The sequence below is a fragment of the Thalassophryne amazonica genome, chromosome 6, assembly GCF_902500255.1.
Source record: "Thalassophryne amazonica chromosome 6, fThaAma1.1, whole genome shotgun sequence".
NCBI classification, from domain to species: domain Eukaryota; kingdom Metazoa; phylum Chordata; class Actinopteri; order Batrachoidiformes; family Batrachoididae; genus Thalassophryne; species Thalassophryne amazonica.
The window spans coordinates 84,197,891-84,217,083 of NC_047108.1; the positions used below are offsets into that span (position 1 = coordinate 84,197,891).

General features: G+C 42.1%; 1 protein-coding gene across 1 annotated transcript in view; it reads left to right on the forward strand.

Annotated features, from left to right (window-relative positions):
* Positions 1-535: 535 nt before the first annotated feature.
* dnah12 (dynein, axonemal, heavy chain 12) overlaps positions 536-19,193 on the forward strand; it is a 184,148-nt gene continuing 165,490 nt past the window's right edge. The window contains exons 1-14 of the mRNA XM_034172638.1: positions 536-683; positions 2,200-2,284; positions 2,516-2,542; positions 2,950-3,139; positions 3,236-3,305; positions 3,469-3,627; positions 4,268-4,463; positions 6,083-6,271; positions 6,368-6,521; positions 6,606-6,697; positions 6,790-6,968; positions 7,057-7,192; positions 7,280-7,405; positions 7,487-7,621. Of these exons, the coding sequence (XP_034028529.1) occupies positions 547-683; positions 2,200-2,284; positions 2,516-2,542; positions 2,950-3,139; positions 3,236-3,305; positions 3,469-3,627; positions 4,268-4,463; positions 6,083-6,271; positions 6,368-6,521; positions 6,606-6,697; positions 6,790-6,968; positions 7,057-7,192; positions 7,280-7,405; positions 7,487-7,621 (1,875 nt within the window). The 5' untranslated portion in view covers positions 536-546. The remainder of the gene's footprint in view (positions 684-2,199; positions 2,285-2,515; positions 2,543-2,949; positions 3,140-3,235; positions 3,306-3,468; positions 3,628-4,267; positions 4,464-6,082; positions 6,272-6,367; positions 6,522-6,605; positions 6,698-6,789; positions 6,969-7,056; positions 7,193-7,279; positions 7,406-7,486; positions 7,622-19,193) is intronic.

Sequence of the window (19,193 nt, forward strand, 5' to 3'; positions counted from 1 at the left end):
CTACTTTAAAACTAGTAAAAAGTAATAGATGTAATATACTATATATACTTGCATTGTGAAGGAATGTCAGCTACGGTTTGCCATGTGGCACATTTCTCTAGAATCCAGGATCCAGTGTGCAGGTTCAGGACCCCAGCAACTGGAAAATGCCAAGGGGATACCTATGTATCACCTGGTTGCAGCAGACAGATAGTTAATTGTGGAGAGGTTGGGATGGATCAGTTGGCTAGATACCAACAAGACACAGGCCAGTTCTATAGTGTGGTGGAAGCTGCAGTGGGTGGCACCAGTACATGCAGGTGCAAGATGCAGTACAGATTCTTTCTTCCTTCCTTACTGACTTCTTCCATTTGCAGGTATACACATGCAAGAACAACATTGCCACCATTGTGATTTATATTGCTGTCACTACACACACACACACACACACATACATATATATATATATATATATATAGTTTTATTTTACTCTGTTTTTCTTAGAGAAATTCCTGCTTCTGTTTTATTTATTTCTTGTTCAGCCTCGAGATGGCGTCCTCTAGTGGCATGTCCAAAGACATTGGCTTGCGGCAGGCAACACTCAAGCAGCCGTCTGTAGCAGTACAGGAAAATATAACACTACCCAAGATTCAGAGTATACACAAAAGGGTTAAACAGCAACAAGAGCAGCGCCGCATGATAATGTAAACTACACATATCTCACCCAAGTCACCTTCATCAAAATTGTTCCAGCATTTACAGTGCATCCAGAAAGCTTCACAGGGCTTCACTTTTCCATATTTTATGTTACAACCTTATTCCAAAATAGATTAAAATTTTTTTTTTTCCTCAGACTTCTACACACAATATTATGACAATGTGAAAAAGTTGGGTTTCTTTTTTTTGGGGGGGGGGGGGGGGTGGATTTTTGCAAATTTATTAAAACTCATGAAGCTTAGGTGCATCCTGTTTCCACTGATCAACTTTGAGATTTTTCTACATCTTAATTGGAGTCCAATTGGGGGAACTTCAGTTGATTGGACATGATTTATAAAGGCACACACCTGTCTACATATAAGGTCCCAGTTGACAGTGCATGTCAGAACACAAACCAAGCATGAAGTCAAAGAAATTGTTTGGAGACCTCTGAGACAGGATTGTCTTGAAGCACAAATCTGGGGAAGGGTACAGAAACATTTCTGCTGCTTTGAAGGTCCCAGTGAGCACAGTGGCCCCCATCAGCCATAAATGGAAGAAGTTCGGATCCACCAATACTCTTCCTAGAGCTGGTTGTCAAAACTGAGCAATCAAGAAAGAAGGCCCTTAATCAGGGAGGTGATCAAGAACCCGGTGGTCACTCTGTCAGAGCTCCAGCATTTGTCTGTGGAGAGAGGAGAACCTTCCAGAAGGACAACCATCTGTTCAGCAAACCAAGAATCAGGCCTGTATGGTTGAGTGGCCAGACGGAAGCCACTCTTTGGTAAAAGGCACAGCGCAGCCTGCCTGGAGTTTGCCAAAAGGTACCTGAAGGACTCTCAAACTATGAGAAACAAAATTCCATGGTCTCTGATAAATGCAGCAATGTACAGAGACATCCTGAATGAAAACCTGCTCCAGAGCGCTCTTGACCTGACTATGGCAACGGTTCATCTTTCAGCAGGACGATGACCTTAAACACACAGCCAAGATATCAAAGGAAGTGGCTTCAGGACAACTCTGTGAATGTCCTTGAGTGGCCCAGCCAGAGCCCACACCTGAATCTGATTGAACATCTCTGGAGAGATGTTCTGAGCGAATGGATGTGCACTGATGCTCCCCATCCAACCTGATGGAGCTTGAGAGGTGCTGCAAAGAAGAATGGGCAAAATTGCCCAAAGATAGGTGCGCCAAGCTTGTGGCATATTCAAGAAGACACGAGGCTGTAATTCCTGCCAAAGGTGCATCAACAAAGTATTGATCAAAGGGTGTGAATACTTATGTGCATATGATTTCTTAGTTTTTTTTATTTTTAATAAATATGCAAAAAATCATTATGGGGTGTTGTGAGTAGAATTTTGAGGGAAAATATGAAAAATATTTATTGTGGAATAAGGCTGGAACATAACAAAATGTGGTAAAGTGAAGCCCTATGAATCATTTCTGGATGCACTGTAACTTCAAACCTTGTGCAGTTTTATAGGTTTCCTGCAAAGTAACAATATTTTTGCTGAAATATTTCAGGGCATCTGACGCAATGGAGGCTTACAGAAGGAGCAAAGAAAAACCTGTATCCCGTTTGTCACCAGAGCCACAGTTTCCACCATCTGTATGCTGTCTGTCTGTCTGTGATTGATTGATTAATTGTGGTTGCTTGCTTGCCTGGGTGATGTCCCAGAAACATACTGCAAGGCAACATAAAGAAGTCCAGTGTCATAAAATAATTTTATTAAATGATGTAACTTGCTTCATATTTTCAGTTTATTCAAAATATATATTATATCTAAATATTCCACCACAGTACAGTATTATAGAGTGTATTTAACATTTTGTTTTGCAGATGCAGAGTGACAAACGGAAGAAATGGGTATGTTTGCCATTTATTTTTACATTTGACTTGTAATGTAAATAAATTATGTCAAACATCTCCTATTACCTTTGCCAAAGAAGATATGTTTTTCCTGTATTCGAGGGTTACATGGAAACTTATACTGATTGTTATATCAGGAGAAAAACTTGAAATATTTCAGGATGTAGGCCAAATTCTGTGACATGGTGACTTTGATTTTGTCTTTGTCAATTCCAAAATCTCTCTCGCGCACACGTGCACACACATGCACGCGTTTTGTGTAAAACTGTACAATATGTGTATCAATAAATGTTAAATGTTCCGGAGATGCAGTGTGATTTCTGGCAGATGAGGAATTATTTTTTGGCCATAGTTGATGAGAAAGTGGTGTTCTTGTTTTGTTTGTTTTTTGACACCCTCTCCAGATGACATACATGTCCCTGAGGCAGTGTGTGTTAAACAGGGACTTTGCCCCCATACAACAGCAGTGGTTAGACTGTATTGTGGCTCGGGTTGGGCTTCATCTTACAAGGACTCCTGAAAGGAAGAAACTACTGCAGCAGCTCCTCACTGAAGTCAGCGATAACTTCCTCAATGGAATCACCAATCACACAGGTTTTGCCGAACTTTTTGTGTGTGTGTGTGTGCGTGCACTTGCAGAGTGTGTGTGGACTTTATCTTGCTTTACTATATGATATATCCTCCCTTTAGTGAACAGTATGCTGAAGGATATTGAGAAAAACAATGGTACCTTGGAAAAGCAGGAAGCTGTCAGACCAAAGTGAGTGTCTGAACTCACACAATCATTTTACACAATTAACCAATTAAAAATTGCTCTGACATCTTTGTATGTTCTTTTATAAGTCATGTTTTCCTTATTTTTTATCTATCTATCTATATATATATATATATATATATATTTTTTTTTTTTTTTTCTTCTGTAGACTTTTTGATTTCTCTCAACATTGGAATAAAATCTTTGTCAGAAACCGCAAGAAAATACAAGCAAATTTGCACATTCTGCATCCAGTAATGCAAACTATCTTGGATATTGGGTACATGACATTTTCTTCACTGGTTGTGGTTGATTTGTCAGTTTGCAGGTAAGTCATGATGATGATGATGAAGAAATATAATATAAAGTTGTGCTCAAAGGTTTACATACCTGGCAGAATTTTTGTTTTTTGCAAAGCTTGCACTGTGCACAATTTCTCCAGTCACAGCCACATAAGCCTTTAACTTCTTTTGGGTTGTCTGGGTGTCTTGGTGGCTATCCTCATTTTTCTCCTTGCACAGTCACTCAGGTTTTGAGAACTGTCTGCTCCATGCAGATTTACAGTCAAGTGCCATACTACTTGTATTTCTTCATAACTGATGTAAATAAAGTCCAAGACGTATTCAGTGGCAGCTATCAGAGAGCCTCGTCCACAACTACCACAAAAGACTCCAAGCTGTTGTTGATGTTAAAGGGGGCAATACACAGTATTAAGAAATGGGGTATGTAAACTTTTGATCAGGGTCATTTTGGTCATTTCTGTTGTCATATGATTTAAAAAGAGTAAACAGTTATCTGACAATAAATGGCTTCAGTGGAAAAAAGAGTTTTTGTGGTATCACTCATATTATCTGAAAAATGGCCAAAAAAAACACAAATTCTGCCAGAGTATGTAAATTTTTGAGCACAACTGTATTTCATTGAAAGATGCGCCTATGTTTTCCCTTTTTTGGCTTCTGTTGGCTCAGATCTTTAGGACCAATAGATTGTAAGAGCCTACAGAACAAACTGGCTGCAGAGTGCAAGAAGACAGAAGACCAGATCATGAGTAACTGGTTTCCCAAAGTTATTCACTTATTAACCAGTGCTCAAATCCTGCAACAATATAAAGATGAGCAACTGAAGTCCTTCTTTAACTGTGCATCTACACTGATCTCTAATCAGGTGAGATATTGCTATCGTCACCCGAGGCATCTTTGTTGTGATTTGGTGCTATATAAAATGAAGTAAATTCATCTGGGACACTGAGAATAGTCAGAACACTCACTCTCACTCATCTTCAACTGCTTAATCCAATTATGGGTCACAGGGTGCTGGACCGTATACCAGCAGTCATGGTGAATGAGGCGGTGTACACTCTGGGCAGGACGCCAGTCTGTCGCAGGGCAGCATATGGACAAATAAACACGGACAATTTAGTTTCCAATCCACCTAACCTGCATGTCTTTGGATGTGGGAGGAAGCCAGAGCACCCGAAGAGAACCCATGCAAACATGGGAAAAACATGCATACTCCACACAAAAAGACCGCAGGTGGAAATCGATCCCATGACCTTCTTGGAGTGGGAAATCCCATTCCAAAGTGGAGGCCAGTATCTGGCCCAATTCAGGGCCGGTTGTCGGGCTACCATTTCTCAGCCCCACTAATGACACCACCATTTTGTGTTACCCTGGTGACAAGTGCTGGATCCTGATATAGGATCCAGATCATTTCATTCAACCAAGATGTCTAATCAAGGTGAGAGAGTTTTAGCCTCCCTAGCAAAGAGAATTCTACAACTTGAGTCTCATACTGAAGTTGTGAAACATCAAGAAGTTGGTGAAGAGGACATTCATGACTTTACAGAGAGAAGAACATAAGAACAAAACACAACCAGGAAAATGGAGAGATGTGAACTTGTTCACTGAATTGCTGAGGGAAACCAAGAAGGAAAAGAGAGGGCTCTTTTTTTCTTTCTGCAGTGGAACTTAGCAAATGGAGTTGATGATAATTATATGGTTCTTATTTATTTTTGTTGTAATATGTGATAAATATCTTATTACATGTCTGTTTATGTATCACACCCCAGGTTGTGATACATAACAGACATGTGATAAGGTATATGGAGCCAAATGCACACAGATACACCGCACAGCCTATAGTTATTACCACACTATGAGACAAAGCTAAAATGTTAACATTGAAACAAACTGTCTTTTGTTGAAGAGCAAAACAAGCATTTAATTGGATTTATGTTGCAAAGGACAATCGGAAAGCAGCTTTTGCTCAGAACAGTCGGTCCCTCTGGATCACAATGTGTCCCAACATCATGAATTTTTTTGAACGTGTTCAAAATTTTTTTTTTTTTATAATGTTCTGCAATGCTACTATTACCACAGATTACACACGTTTTCATACCCGACTGGGTATTTCATTGATTTTGTTCTTAAAAAGTACAGAATCATGTCAAAAATCTGCAGTAGGAGATCGGTTTAACTAATTCATCCAGTACCAATTGGATAAGTTAGATATATGACGCTGTTCTATGTGATACATTGATATGTTGCCATAGCATTCATAATAAGCATGGTAATTGAATACTAGTAAGAGAAAAAACCTGAAAAGTCTGAAATTTATTAGTTATTTCAAGAAATTAAATTGATGAGGAAATATTTGTGTAGTATGGTTCTTTTTGCAAACAAAAGTCACCAGTAACCTATTACTGTTTTTTTGGTGTTGTTGTTTTGTTTTTTTTAATCATACTCATGATTACACAAGCCATTTTCTTTTATTTTCATTCCTAGTTGAAATATCTGCTTCATATAAGTGTAGAGGAGTTTGTTGGCCTTTTTAATCCAAGCAATGAGTACCTCTTGCCAATCTTTTCCATGGCCTTGACATTTGACAATGAAAAGATGGAAATTTATCCCACCTTTCAAGACCTTAAAGCAGCTGTTTTGGCTATTCTTGATGCCATTACAAATACTCTGCAGGTGAGTAAATTCTCAATAAAAATTTAAAGTACAATTCCTATGTCATAATATTTGTAACTAAAAATGTATTTTTAAAAATCCATTTTTTTTCTACAGAATGTACAGACACCCCAGTCATGGATGGCTGAGGACACCAATTCATTTGTTGATGCTAAAGTGGCCGGTCACACACTTGATTGGGCTCTGGTCACTGTAAAGACTGCATTGTGCAAAAACCTAGAAGAGACCGAAAACTACTTCCAAAATTATGGTGATTTTCTGTCAGCTGATAACTCTGTATTGAACTCGATTATCTTAATTTGCTTTTTGATTAAACTTCTTTTTTTTTTTGTAGTTGACACATATAATTGGATAGCTAATGGAACAGCACAGGCTCAAGTAGACAAATTCATGGAAGAGGATCACTCATTTGATGAGTACACTGAGGTGCCAGTTTCAATTTATTCTGTGCTCCATTAAACAAGTGTTGCCATGTCTCTTGTTCTAACAGCTCAAATGTGCAATCTGACTTTTTGAAGCAAATAGATGGGTTTCAGGCTCTGTCAATAGAGATTATGAACCTCCCACCAAAGGCCTATTTTACAATGGTCCATCTGGACTGTGACGAACTGAAACAGGGGTTGTCCAATAAAGCAAAAAACTTTGCAGAAACACTCTTGAAGATCGTAGTCACCAAGCACCATGAGCAAAATCAACAGTGAGTCACTTCTTCTGTTAGTGTCTAATATGTTTTGAAAGGCTTGCAGTTTGATGAAGCATTTATCCACCCTTGTGTGTCTGCAAAGGATTTGTTCTGATTTTGAATCCATTCAAGAAAAAGCGCTAACTGTGCCAGAGAATGCAGATGATTTGGCTCAGATGATCAAATATATCAGTTCCACAAAGTCAAAGGCCATTGCAGAACTTAACAAAAAAATAATGGTGGGTAACATTGTGAACAGTTCACATGGATTTTCATGATTGCACACGATTATAGACATCATATGCTCGCACCTTGTTTTCAAACAGGAATCCATCCACAGACTGAAGTATTTAATGGATGTACACATTTTTGAGCCAGATGATCTTGAACTGAATTCAGCTGTGTTTCTCTGGCCAAAGAACATCTTGCATGTCTTTGAACAGAGTGATGAGGTAGTGTTTCTATAAACACCTGCAGCTATGTACCAATATGTTTGTGAAATGTTGCTTCTTTATAGTTTTGTCTTTTTCCAGGTGTTGGCAGTCGCCAAGATAAAAGGGCAGCAGGACCTGCTTGTCAAAAGAGAAAAAGTGATGGTAGACCTGGAGAAAATGGGGCGCCTAACTGAGGAGTTCACACACAACTCTGAGCTGGATATGATGCAGCAGGTACACTGTCACAGAGCTACTAGCTGTTCCATCTGGAGGCACAATATAATTAGATCACATGTCCAAATCTCACCTTAAACTGAAAATTTATTAGAACTTAGGAGGTTAATATACTTGCAAAATATCTAAATCATATTGTGAATGTAGAACATAATGCATTCTGCAAACCTATACAAGCAGCATTGTCCTTGGTGGCTACCAGACAAAGACTTTGTAAATGAAAGGAAATAACAAATTGATTTCAAGCTACTTGTACAGTAACTTCAACCACACATGATTCCAGTCATGAATGTGATAATTCTCTGCTGCAATCCTAGACATGTCCAGAAGATGGCTGTATTCGTTAGGTGGCAGACAGTAGTTCCATGCCATATTACATAACCAAAACAAATAGGCTGTGTGGAGAAGCTCAAACAGACTTTAGTTTTTGAGTTTTCTCCAATCACAGTCACAGAAGCCTACCTTCTTCTGGGTTGTCTCAGTGTCTTGGTGGAGTTTCTCACTCTTCTCCTTCTAGTGCAGCAGATAAGAGAATATTTACAGCGGAATCCTGCAAATGGTGATAAAAAGCATAAATTTTGGCACAAATACTCCTTAGACATTCCTCTTTTGAAAAAAATAATTGGCCACTTGAGTTTTCAGTTGGCGGTCAGGTCAATTGAAGAATTACACAGGGGTCAAAATTAAAAGATTCTCCAATCATACTGAAACCTATACCACATTATTTCCCTGATCATAAAGATTCCAAAAAGGTATAGTTTTGACTATCTGCACGTGAATTCTATGGAGTTATGGGATTAAAAACAACAAGAATGGTGACAAAGGTCAGTTTCAGTTTGTACAGGGGTCAAAAGTTAAAGTTGCTCCAATTTTGCACGATAAGCATGATACATGGTCCGAACTATTCCTTTTTAAAACCCTGTCAACTCAACTTAGTCCAGCAGCTTAACTCCAATATATATAAGAATCGTTCAGTTTGTGATAAAAACATGAAATTTGGTACACATATAGCCAAAGGCATATCGAAAAGATTTGGAAATGGAGGCATCATGAATTTTCAACATGGCGCCCATGGCAGCTATTTTTCAAAATGGCCGCCAGAAACAACAGTTTTCTAATGAGTGATGGATATGTAATCCAGCCCTGGGGAGAATTTATTCTGCTGGTTGGATTTTCGGAGTTTTTGCTCCTCAGTGGTTGTTATGGCAACCCCAAACGCACCTGATTTCTATTTGACATCCGCAATCAGCGCACCTGGAGCGCGGTGTGATAAAAGGACTCTGCAGCGTGACGCGTGGACAGCAGCCGATGGAGAGAAAAAGGACTCGGTAGTGTGAGGCGTGAAGAGTAGCTTGCGGGAAGAGTGGCTGGACAATAGGAGTCGTATCGTTAGTGACGCCACTGGCTCCAGCTGAATGGTTGCGCCGGAGGAACACCACAACGTGGATTACACGCAGCGGCAGGGGAGAACCCTGTCGTGTCTGTGAGTACACTTTTATGTGTTTGTAGTGGTGTTTCCAAAAGTTAGTTTTCCTCGGGGTACAGTTTGCCGTGCGCTCGCTGGCGTGTGTGTGTGAGTGTGATAGGCGCACGGGAAGAGAGGCGTCGGAGAGGAACGCCGGGAAGTGAGACGAGTGTCGTGAAATTCATTACACGCAGCGGCAGGGGAGGAACCCTGCCTCGCATGGAAGATTACGTTGTGCCGCGCTGGAGGAAAGGAGGACACGCCCCAAACAAGCTGATATCTGGAAGACGCTCTCGGATTGGCGGACGCTTGGCTGGACCCGGACTGGTTGTTCCCGCCTATTGGCTGCATTATTTTGTGTTGGAGGTTTTGCATCTTAATTAGTGTTTTGGAGGTTTTTGTATTTTAATCCTTTTCTAGTATTTTAAATAATAAATTTACAATATTCTTACAATAAAACCCTCATTACATATTTTTGGCGTTGTCGGCAGGATTCATTTTTTTGAGAGCTGGTGTTTCCAAACGAGCAAATATGATGATGCCAGTGTATCCTGGTGCACCTTGGCTACTTAAATTTAAGGGGCCAGGTGATGAATTAAAGTATTGTGATTGGAAAGAACAGATTAAAGGGTTTTGGGGGTCTCAGGATTTAACAGAGGCAAGGAAAGTAAGTATTGTTTTGGGAGCACTGACTGGGGAGGCTAAATGTCAAATTGCAGTTTTAGATGAAGATGAAAAAGAAAAAATTACAAATTTTTTTGCTTATTTAGATTCATTGTATGATGAACAGGTTCTTGTCCCTATTTTGAGGTCTAGCTTTTTTAGCTGTACACAGAGAGCAGATGAGCCCATACAATCTTTTATGTTGAGGTTGCGTGAGCTATATAGCAAGTTGCAACATCTAGACTCTGACAGCGTCCCCTCTGAAAGCATTTTGCAAGATCAATTATTGTTGGGACTCCGTGAAGGGCCTTCGGCCCGGGCCTTGAAGGTCTATGCTCGTCGGAACCCTGATTTGGGTTTTGCTGAGTTGCAGCATCAGCTTGATTTAGAATATGGGGGATGTCCAACCAGATGTAACCTGTTCCTTGATTGGTAAACTGCATGGCTTGCGTGGACCCCATCAGGGTTCTAACTGGAAGGAGCAGTTAAAGTGTGAGATCATGGCGGAGGTTAAGGAGCAGGTTAAGGGGTTGACACAGGATATTGTGGCGGAGCTTAAACCACTATTACAATCAGCTTCACCTCAACCCAGGTTTTCTAGCTCAATGCGGAACCCGCGATATCCACTTAGGCGCTCCCATGATTGGGATGAACAGGGTAAGCCTATCTGTTATCGTTGTAGGAAAGCAGGACACATTGCTCGGTAGTGCGTAGTTACATGTGAGCTGGCTTTAAACTAGCAGACCCTGCTGCTGAGGTCCGAGCTGCAGGGCTTGCTGTCACATCACCATTAACCAGGGCCTCTGATACTCTTGGTGGCCAATGTCCTACCATAGAGTTGACTGAGGGAATTCATTTGAGTGGTCTTTTGGATACAGGTTCACAAGTTACACTAATGGCAGCCTGTTTAATACACATTTTGTACAAACTAAGCTTGGGCAGGCGCCTACTTGGTTTCGATTAAGTGCTGTCAATGGTTTAGAGATACCCTCAACCTCTAGATCTAATACGGCATAACCAACATAGGGTATCACGATCCCGGGTCGGGGAGTGGTAATTGTTAAAGATGAGAAGTGTCTGAACCCCTTAATTGTTGGAATGAACGTCATTGGAGCCTGTTGGGACACTTTGTTTAAATGTTCTAGGGAATCTGCCTTCCCACAGGCCTTTAAAAAAACAGGCCTGGAGGGACGCATTTGCTGCCTGCCGTTGTGTCGGGGTCTCCTCGGCAGAGGACGGCCTGGTGGGGTATGTGAGGTTAGCCTCTAAACATAGTATCTCTGTCCCACCAAAGTGAGTTGATGGTGGGGGGCCGCACCAAAATGGGACCAAGGGGAACGGACTATGGTGCCTTGGTGGAGGCTATGCCTGGGACCCTGGTGGAAGTTAGGAGAGGGAGGGTCCCGGTCCCGGTGTGTGTAACCCACATCCATATAGTGTTTCTATAGGCCGTTTTCACAAATTAGGTTGGCTTTATTGCGTTGAGGATTCCGATGTGCGCGGCTCCAACGATGTGACTGTCACTTGTGGAGGATGGTGTTGTCCAGGTTTCGTTGGTGGATGCTGCGGTTACCGTGGTTAGTCCAGAATTGCCTGTAGCGGTTGGTATGGTTGAGAATCGTTCAGATTTGTCTGAGCAACAGCAAAGAGAACTGCAGGCTCTATTGCAAAAATGGGAGAAAGTGTTTGCTCAGCATGAAGAGGATTTCGGGCGGACAAACTTGGTGCAGCATAGAATTCCTACGGGAGATGCTGCCCCTATCCGAGAGAGATACCGTCCGATCCCACCCATGCTATATAAAGAGGTGAAGACCCTCCTCAAGTATTCTTGATAGGGGAGTGATAAGGGAGAGCTGCAGTCCTTGAGCTGCTCCTATAGTTCTTGTGGGTAAAAAGGATGGTAGCTGGCGCTTTTGTGTGGACTATAGAAAGTTGAATGCAGTTACACACAGACGCATTTCCCTTGCCTCTCATTGAAGAGACATTGACCGGCCTTAGTCAGTCAGAATGGTTCTGGACCTTGCCAGTGGCTACTGGCAGGTTGAAATGCATCCTGATGATCAGGAAAAGACTGCTTTTTCCACTCCGCTGGGCTTATACGAGTTTGAGCGAATGCCTTTTGGACTTTGTAATGCGCCTGCAACTTTTCAACGGTTGATGCAGCAGTACTTAAATGGACAGATAGCAGAATCATTATTGGTGTATTTGGATGACATTATATTCTAATTTTTCCTCCCATCTTCAGCATCTCGACCGGGTGTTTGAGCGGTTGTGGTGTCACGGCCTGAAATTGCGCCCGGACAAGTGTAAGTTGTTGCAGCGAGAGGTAACATTCCTGGGACATGTGGTGGATCGACATGGTGTGAGACCTGATCCGGGGAAAATTCATGCTATCCTGGATTGGCCTGTTCCGACTACTATTAAGCAGGTCAGGGCATTTCTAGGTTTAGCTGGATATTATAGGCGGTTTGTTGTGGGGTTTGCTAAATTAGCTCAGCCCCTGAACAGGCTCTTAATTGGTATTCCTGTTGATAAGAAGTCACAGTCCAAGAAGGTAAATTGGACTACGGCGTGCCAAGCCTCGTTTGATGCCCTTAAAAAGGTTCTAACGCAGGCCCCTGTCCTGGCATATGCCCATTATAAGCCTTTTATTTTGTACACCAATGCTAGTAACCAGGGACTTGGTGCTGTTTTGTCTCAGGTTCAGGATGGCCAGGAACGTGTTGTAGCCTATGCTAGTAGGAGTTTGCATCCAAGTGAACAGAATGATGTGAATTACAGCTTGTTTAAACTGGAGTTGTTGGCTTTGAAATGGGCTGTGACCGAAAAATTTAAAGGTTGTTTTTTTTTTTTTTTTAACAGGAGCAGAATTTACAGTCTATACCGTCTTTACCTCTGGCTCATTTGCAGACAGCACATCTTGGAGCAGTGGAGCAATGTTGGGTGGCACAGCTAGCCTCACTTAATTATACAGTGAAATATCGCTCAGGTAAAGCTAACGTCAATGCTGATGTGTTGTCGAGATTTCCCGTTCCACCGAAAGGGGTTACAGCGTTAGCAGAGGAGCGTGATCAAGGGTTAATGATTAGTGTGGCTGTCGAGGTAACACCTGAGGATGGATGGATGGAGGCCCAAAGTTTGGATCCAGATATCCAGGCCATTAAGGGGTATGTCGTTGAGGGGAGTGTTCCAACCCACTCCCATCGTTCAGTGCTTACTGGCCAAGCCCAAAAATTACTCAGGCAATGGAAAAGGTTGACAGTGATAGGTGTGTTATATCGGACCTTTATTGATGGACGGAGTCACAAGGAGTATCGTCAGATTGTATGTCCGGGCTGCCGTTGTGATGAGGTATGGCAGAAGATTCATGAGGCTGGGGCTCACTTTGGTGTGGATAAGACTCTTGCTCAGCTTCGCCAAAAGTTTTATTGGCCTGATATGGAGAGGGAGGTACGGGCATTTCATGAGAAGTGTGTTATGTGCAGTCTCCAAAAGAGCCGTATTGAGCCTAGAGCCCCGCTTAATCCAGTTGAAGCCACCTACCCACTGGAGGTAATTGGGTTGGATTTTTTTAACCCTTGGCCAACCAACAGATATCAAAACATTGTAGTTGTAACTGATCAATTTACCCGTTTTGCATGGGCAGTTCCCACTTTAGATCAGTCTGCACAAATGACGGTCAAAATGCTTTGGAAGCACATAATACGGCAGTTTGGTTGCCCTGCACGGTTCCACTCTGATTGCGGTCCGAACTTTGAGTCTGCTTTAATGCAGCAACTCAGAACATCATCATATCACCCCACCGGTAATGGTGGTGTGGCGCGTTTCAATCAAACGTTAAACATGCTCCGTTCATTGGAGGAGGAGAGGCAGCGCAGTTGGCAGAATTACATCCCAGAGTTGGTCCATGCTTATAATACAGTACATAGCGCGACGGGTTATGCCCCCTCGTTTTTGATGTTTAGTAGACATTTACGACTCCCTGTGGAGGTGGGTCTTGGTTTAAGTTCTGAGCAGTCATCGTTTGATTTGACAGGGTGGGTGAAAGATCATCACTGCAAACTTTTATTGGCCTATAACATTGCACGTCAGAAAGCAGCTACTGTAGCTTCCCAGCGTAAATGTCAGTTTGACAAAAATGCTAAAGCCTTGCCTCTGGTACCTGGGGAAGGTGTGTGGATACGGAATAGACGTCGGGAGGGGAGGGGTAAATTAAGTACCTGGTGGGACCCTGAACCCTATGTAATCTTGGACTGTGTAGGGAATACTGGGGTTGTATATAGAGTGCGTCCGGAGAAAGGTGGGCGCGAGCAGATTGTGCACTGCACCCCAGGTTGAGCCTGGGTCACCTGCTAGAGGATGGACCCCTCAGGTCCCAGAACACAAAATTCCTGTCTGGTATGGGTTTTTCCCAGCTGCACCTGAGCAACGGCCACTGGATGTCCCCCAGGATTTGCCTCGCTGTTCCACTCGTGTGAACTTTGGCCAGCCACCGGCCCGTTACCCAGACTAGTCTCTTGTGTGCGTTGCAGGGACTGGCAAGATAAAGTGTGGGGGGATGTAATCCAGCCCTGGGGAGAATTTATTCTGCTGGTTGGATTTTCGGAGTTTTTGGTCCTCAGTGGTTGTTATGGCAACCCCAAACGCACCTGATTTCTATTTGACATCCGCAATCAGCGCACCTGGAGCGCGGTGTGTGAGGTGGCAGATAAAAGGACTCTGAGGCGTGGGCAGCAGCCGATGGAGAGAAAAAGGACTCGGTAGTGTGAGGCGGGAACAGTGGCTGGACAATAGGAGTCGTATCGATATTGACGCCACTGGCTACAGCTGAATGGTTGCGCCGGAGGAACACCACAACGTGGATTACACGCAGCGGCAGGGGAGAACCCTGCCGTGTCTGTGTACACTTTTATGTGTTTGTAGTGGTGTTTCCAAAAGTTAGTTTTCCTCGGGGTACAGTTTGCCGTGCGCTCGCTGGCCTGGGTGTGTGTGTGTGTGAGTGTGATAGGCGCACGGGAAGAGAGGCGTCGGGAGAGGAACGCCAGGAAGTGAGACGAGTGTCGTGAAGTTCATTACACGCAGCGGCAGGGGAGGAACCCTGCCTCGCATGGAAGATTACGTTGTGCCGCGCTGGAGGAAAGGATGACACGCCCCAAACAAGCTGATATCTGGAGGACGCTCGCTGATTGGCGGACGCTTGGCTGGACCCGGACTGGTTGTTCCCGCCTATTGGCTGCATTATTTTGTGTTGGAGGTTTTGCATCTTAATTAGTGTTTTGGAGATTTTGTATTTTAATCTTTTTCGAGTATTTTAAATATTGCAATAAATTATTAAATGTGTGGTTTTGCCTTGTTTGGTCACTCCAGCTTTTATTGTCAATTAGTTAAATTGGCCATGTCGTGTCTTAAATCCACTTTTCAAAAATTACAATATTCTTACAATAAAACCCTCATTACAGATATAACGTGACATTGTACACAGAATTTGATTAATTAATTACCATAAGTGCTTGCTAATGTGTTTTTTTTTTTTTGTTTGTTTTTTTTTTGGATTAGACATTTTCATTAAATATTCAAAATGGTCGCCATTGTTTCCAGACTGGTTAGATACAGATAAACTCTTGTCGAATTATACATTTTTCGTGATGCATGATTTGAATTAGCAAATGTAGAATTTCTGAGAAGCTTTGTTCTATCTCATAAGACATATATTAAGTGAGGCCAAATCTAGGGTCTATCACAAGGAAGACTATTCACACTCGCCTTCAGAGAAGCAGAGGGCAGTGCATTGTAACTGAGCTTTTTAGCACTTGCAATGCCAAACACAACCCTTTTTACATTTGCAAGAGACAAGTTCATAACTGGACTGGCCTGCATCTGGTAGGCATGTCCAGAAGGGTTCATAGTCTCCCTCAGATGTCTTTGACCAACCCCATTTGCACGGTAAAGGTAGTTCTGGTGTTGACACCAGCACTTGACCCCACACGTGACCGCCTTGGTATACTGCTCTCTTGGCATGCTCTTCCAGGGCAGCCTTGGTCGGAGGGATTGATTCTGCATTGTGCGTCTTGGCGAATAACTTCCTTCTTGCCGTATCTATTTCTGTGCAAGTGCTGGTTCGGTCATGGAGTAGGACCTTTAAATGGTTTTGCCTCACCAAACGTGACGGTGGGCTATCTGTGCAGCACGTGCAATGTGCATAGCATCTTCGTTGTTATCCTGCTCACAGGCTTTGACGAGCAGTGCCTTCAAAGGCCATCAGGACATCGCTTCCCTTCGTGTAAGCTTGCATATCTGGGAACTCAGCAAGAAGTTTCTCTGTCAGCCGTGTAGAGTTAATTCTGCTCTCAACCTCAACTCCTAACTGTTACATTCGTGACTTGTAGAGCTGGGAAAGTTCTGCTAGTTTGAATACCGGTGCTGACCCATCATGTCTGGTCTCCTCGATGTAAAGCACCAACTCAGCAAAAACACCAGATGTTGATGCTGCATGTCCCTTGCTATTACCTTCAAGACCTTCCAGGTTAACCTTTCTGGCATGATTATAGAGACCTGCTAGGCATCTGGAGTGATACTTAGCTTCAATTGCCACCATGTCCCCAGCACTAAGTCGTCCAAGTACAATAATTATGGAATCACCGGCCTCGGAGGATGTTCATTCAGTTGTTTAATTTTATAGAAAAAAAGCAGATCAGACATGACACAAAACTAAAGTCATTTCAAATGGCAACTTTCTGGCTTTAACAAACACTATAAGAAATCAGGAAAAAAAATTGTGGCAGTCAGTAACGGTTACTTTTTAGACCAAGCAGAGGGAAAAAATATGGACTCACTCAATTCTGAGGGAAAAAATTATGGAATCATGAAAAACAAAACAACGCTCCAACACATCACTAGTATTTTGTTGCACCACCTCTGGCTTTTATAACAGCTTGCAGTCTCTGAGGCATGGACTTAATGAGTGACAAACAGTACTCTTCATCAATCTGGCTCCAACTTTCTCTGATTGCTTTCAATTGGATTAAGATTCGGACTATTTGCAGGCCATGACATTGACCTTATGTGTCTTTTTGCAAGGAATGTTTTCACAGTTTTTGCTCTATGGCAAGATGCATAATCATCTTGAAAAATGATTTCATCATCCCCAAACATCCTTTCAAATGATGGGATAAGAAAAGTGTCCAAAATATCAACGTAAACTTGTGCATTTATTGATGATGTAATGACAGCCATCTCCCCAGTGCCTTTACCTGACGTGCAGCCTCATATCATCAGTGACTGTGGAAATTTGCATGTTCTCTTCAGGCAGTCATCTTTATAAATCTCATTGGAACAGCACCAAACAAAAGTTCCAGTATCATCACCTTGCCCAATGCAGATTCGAGATTCATCACTGAATATGACTTTCATCCAGTCATCCACAGTCCACGATTGCTTTTCCTTAGCCCATTGTGACCTTGTTTTTTTCTGTTTAGGTGTTAATGATGGCTTTTGTTTAGCTTTTCTGTATGTAAATCCCATTTCCTTCAGGCGGTTTCTTACAGTTCGGTCACAGACGTTGATTCCAGTTTCCTCCCATTCGTTCCTCATTTGTTTTGTTGTGCATTTTCAATTTTTGAGACACATTGCTTTAAGTTTTCTGTCTTGATGCTTTGATGTCTTCCTTGGTCTACCAGTATGTTTGCCTTTAACAACCTTCCCATGTTTTGTATTTGGTCCAGAGTTTAGACACAGCTGACTGTGAACAACCAACATCTTTTGCAACATTGCGTGATGATTTACCCTCTTTTAAGAGTTTGATAATCCTCTCCTTTGTTTCAATTGACATCTCTCATGTTGGAGCCATGATTCATGTCAGTCCTCTTGGTGCAACAGCTCTCCAAGGTGTGATCACTCCTTTTTAGATGCAGACTAACGAGGAGATGTGATTTGATGCAGGTGTTAGTTTTGGGGATGAAAATTTACAGGGTGATTCCATAATTTATTCCTCAGAATTGAGTGAGTCCATATTTTTTTTTTTTTTTCCCTCTGCTTGGTCTAAAGTAACCGTTACTGACTGCCACAATTTTTTTTTTCCTGATTTTTATATAGTGTTTCTTAAAGCCAGAAAGTTGCCATTTGAAATGACTTTAGTTTTGTGTCATGTCTGTGATCTACTTTTTTCTACAAAATTAAACAACTGAATGAACATCCTCCGAGGCCGGTGATTCCATAATTATTGCCAGGGGTTATAATTCTCTGTCTTGAAGCAGGGTTGCAGCAGCACGCACCCGATTGTCTACTTGAAATGTTGCAGCCTCGTGAAGGCCTTCATTGCCAGCAGTAGTGAAGTATATCCATTCCCCTTGTCTTCTCGCTTAGACTGCAAAGGACATCTCAATGCCTCTGTTGTGTGCTCTTGGCAAATAATACAGAGCTTCCAGTCAGTCTTGGCAGCGCAAGAAGTTGATGGTCCTTGACCATCAAAATTCACAAGTTGTAATTTCTGACATTTTCTCAAAAAAAAAAAAAAAAATGTTTGCATTAAAGGCTGAGGGTTTATCCTTTTACTACCAGGGACAACAGTTACACATTTGTGTATGGGATACAACTAGGTTCGGACAAGAAAATTGCCCTACACCTAGCCCGATCATTCATCCAATGCCATTTCATTCCTGTGCGATCTGTACACCATCCGGGTAACAATATGAAAGTCATATAAAGCCCCATTACCCTTGGCTCGGCTCTCCCGCGCTGGCACATCCTGTCCATTCAGGTGTGGCTATCGAACTACATCTAAATTAATAAACTATTAAGTAGATGTGGGGCTAACATTAGATAGCATTTAGGAAACTAAACTACACTATCACCTCAACCAGCACATTACAGAAAATATGGCATTAAGACTAGAGGAGTGTGTTTAGTTTGCACTGAACCCCATGCTGAGTTTCACAGCAGTGGTGTCGCCAGTGTGCTCTGGCTGTGCTTTGACATCCACTCTATTACATTTCCATTCATATGAATGGTTCAGTTCTTGCAGATATGGGGATTTTTACTCTATTGTTCAACATTTTAATTCCAATAAAATGTATAATGGCTCTATTTACATGCAATTATACATTTTATTGTGGGCCATATGGCTGCCATTTTGAGAGAAACAGTGGTCATGTTCAGTTGTGAGGTAGGATGCTTCTGGCCAATTTTAAGTTCAGAATTTGAATTCTGCATCATAAACGATGACTGATTTGACACCGAGATCATACATATCAGACCGTCATACACGTGACGGCTGCCATCTTGGGAAATGGCGGCCATCTTAAATATGAAATGACAACTTTTCAATTATTCTATAGACATTTACCAAGTACAATATATGGTAAATATGTCTAAAATATCATATTATGTCCGTCACTCATAAGAAAACAGGCGTTGCTGGTGGCCATTTTGAAAAATGGCTGCCATGGG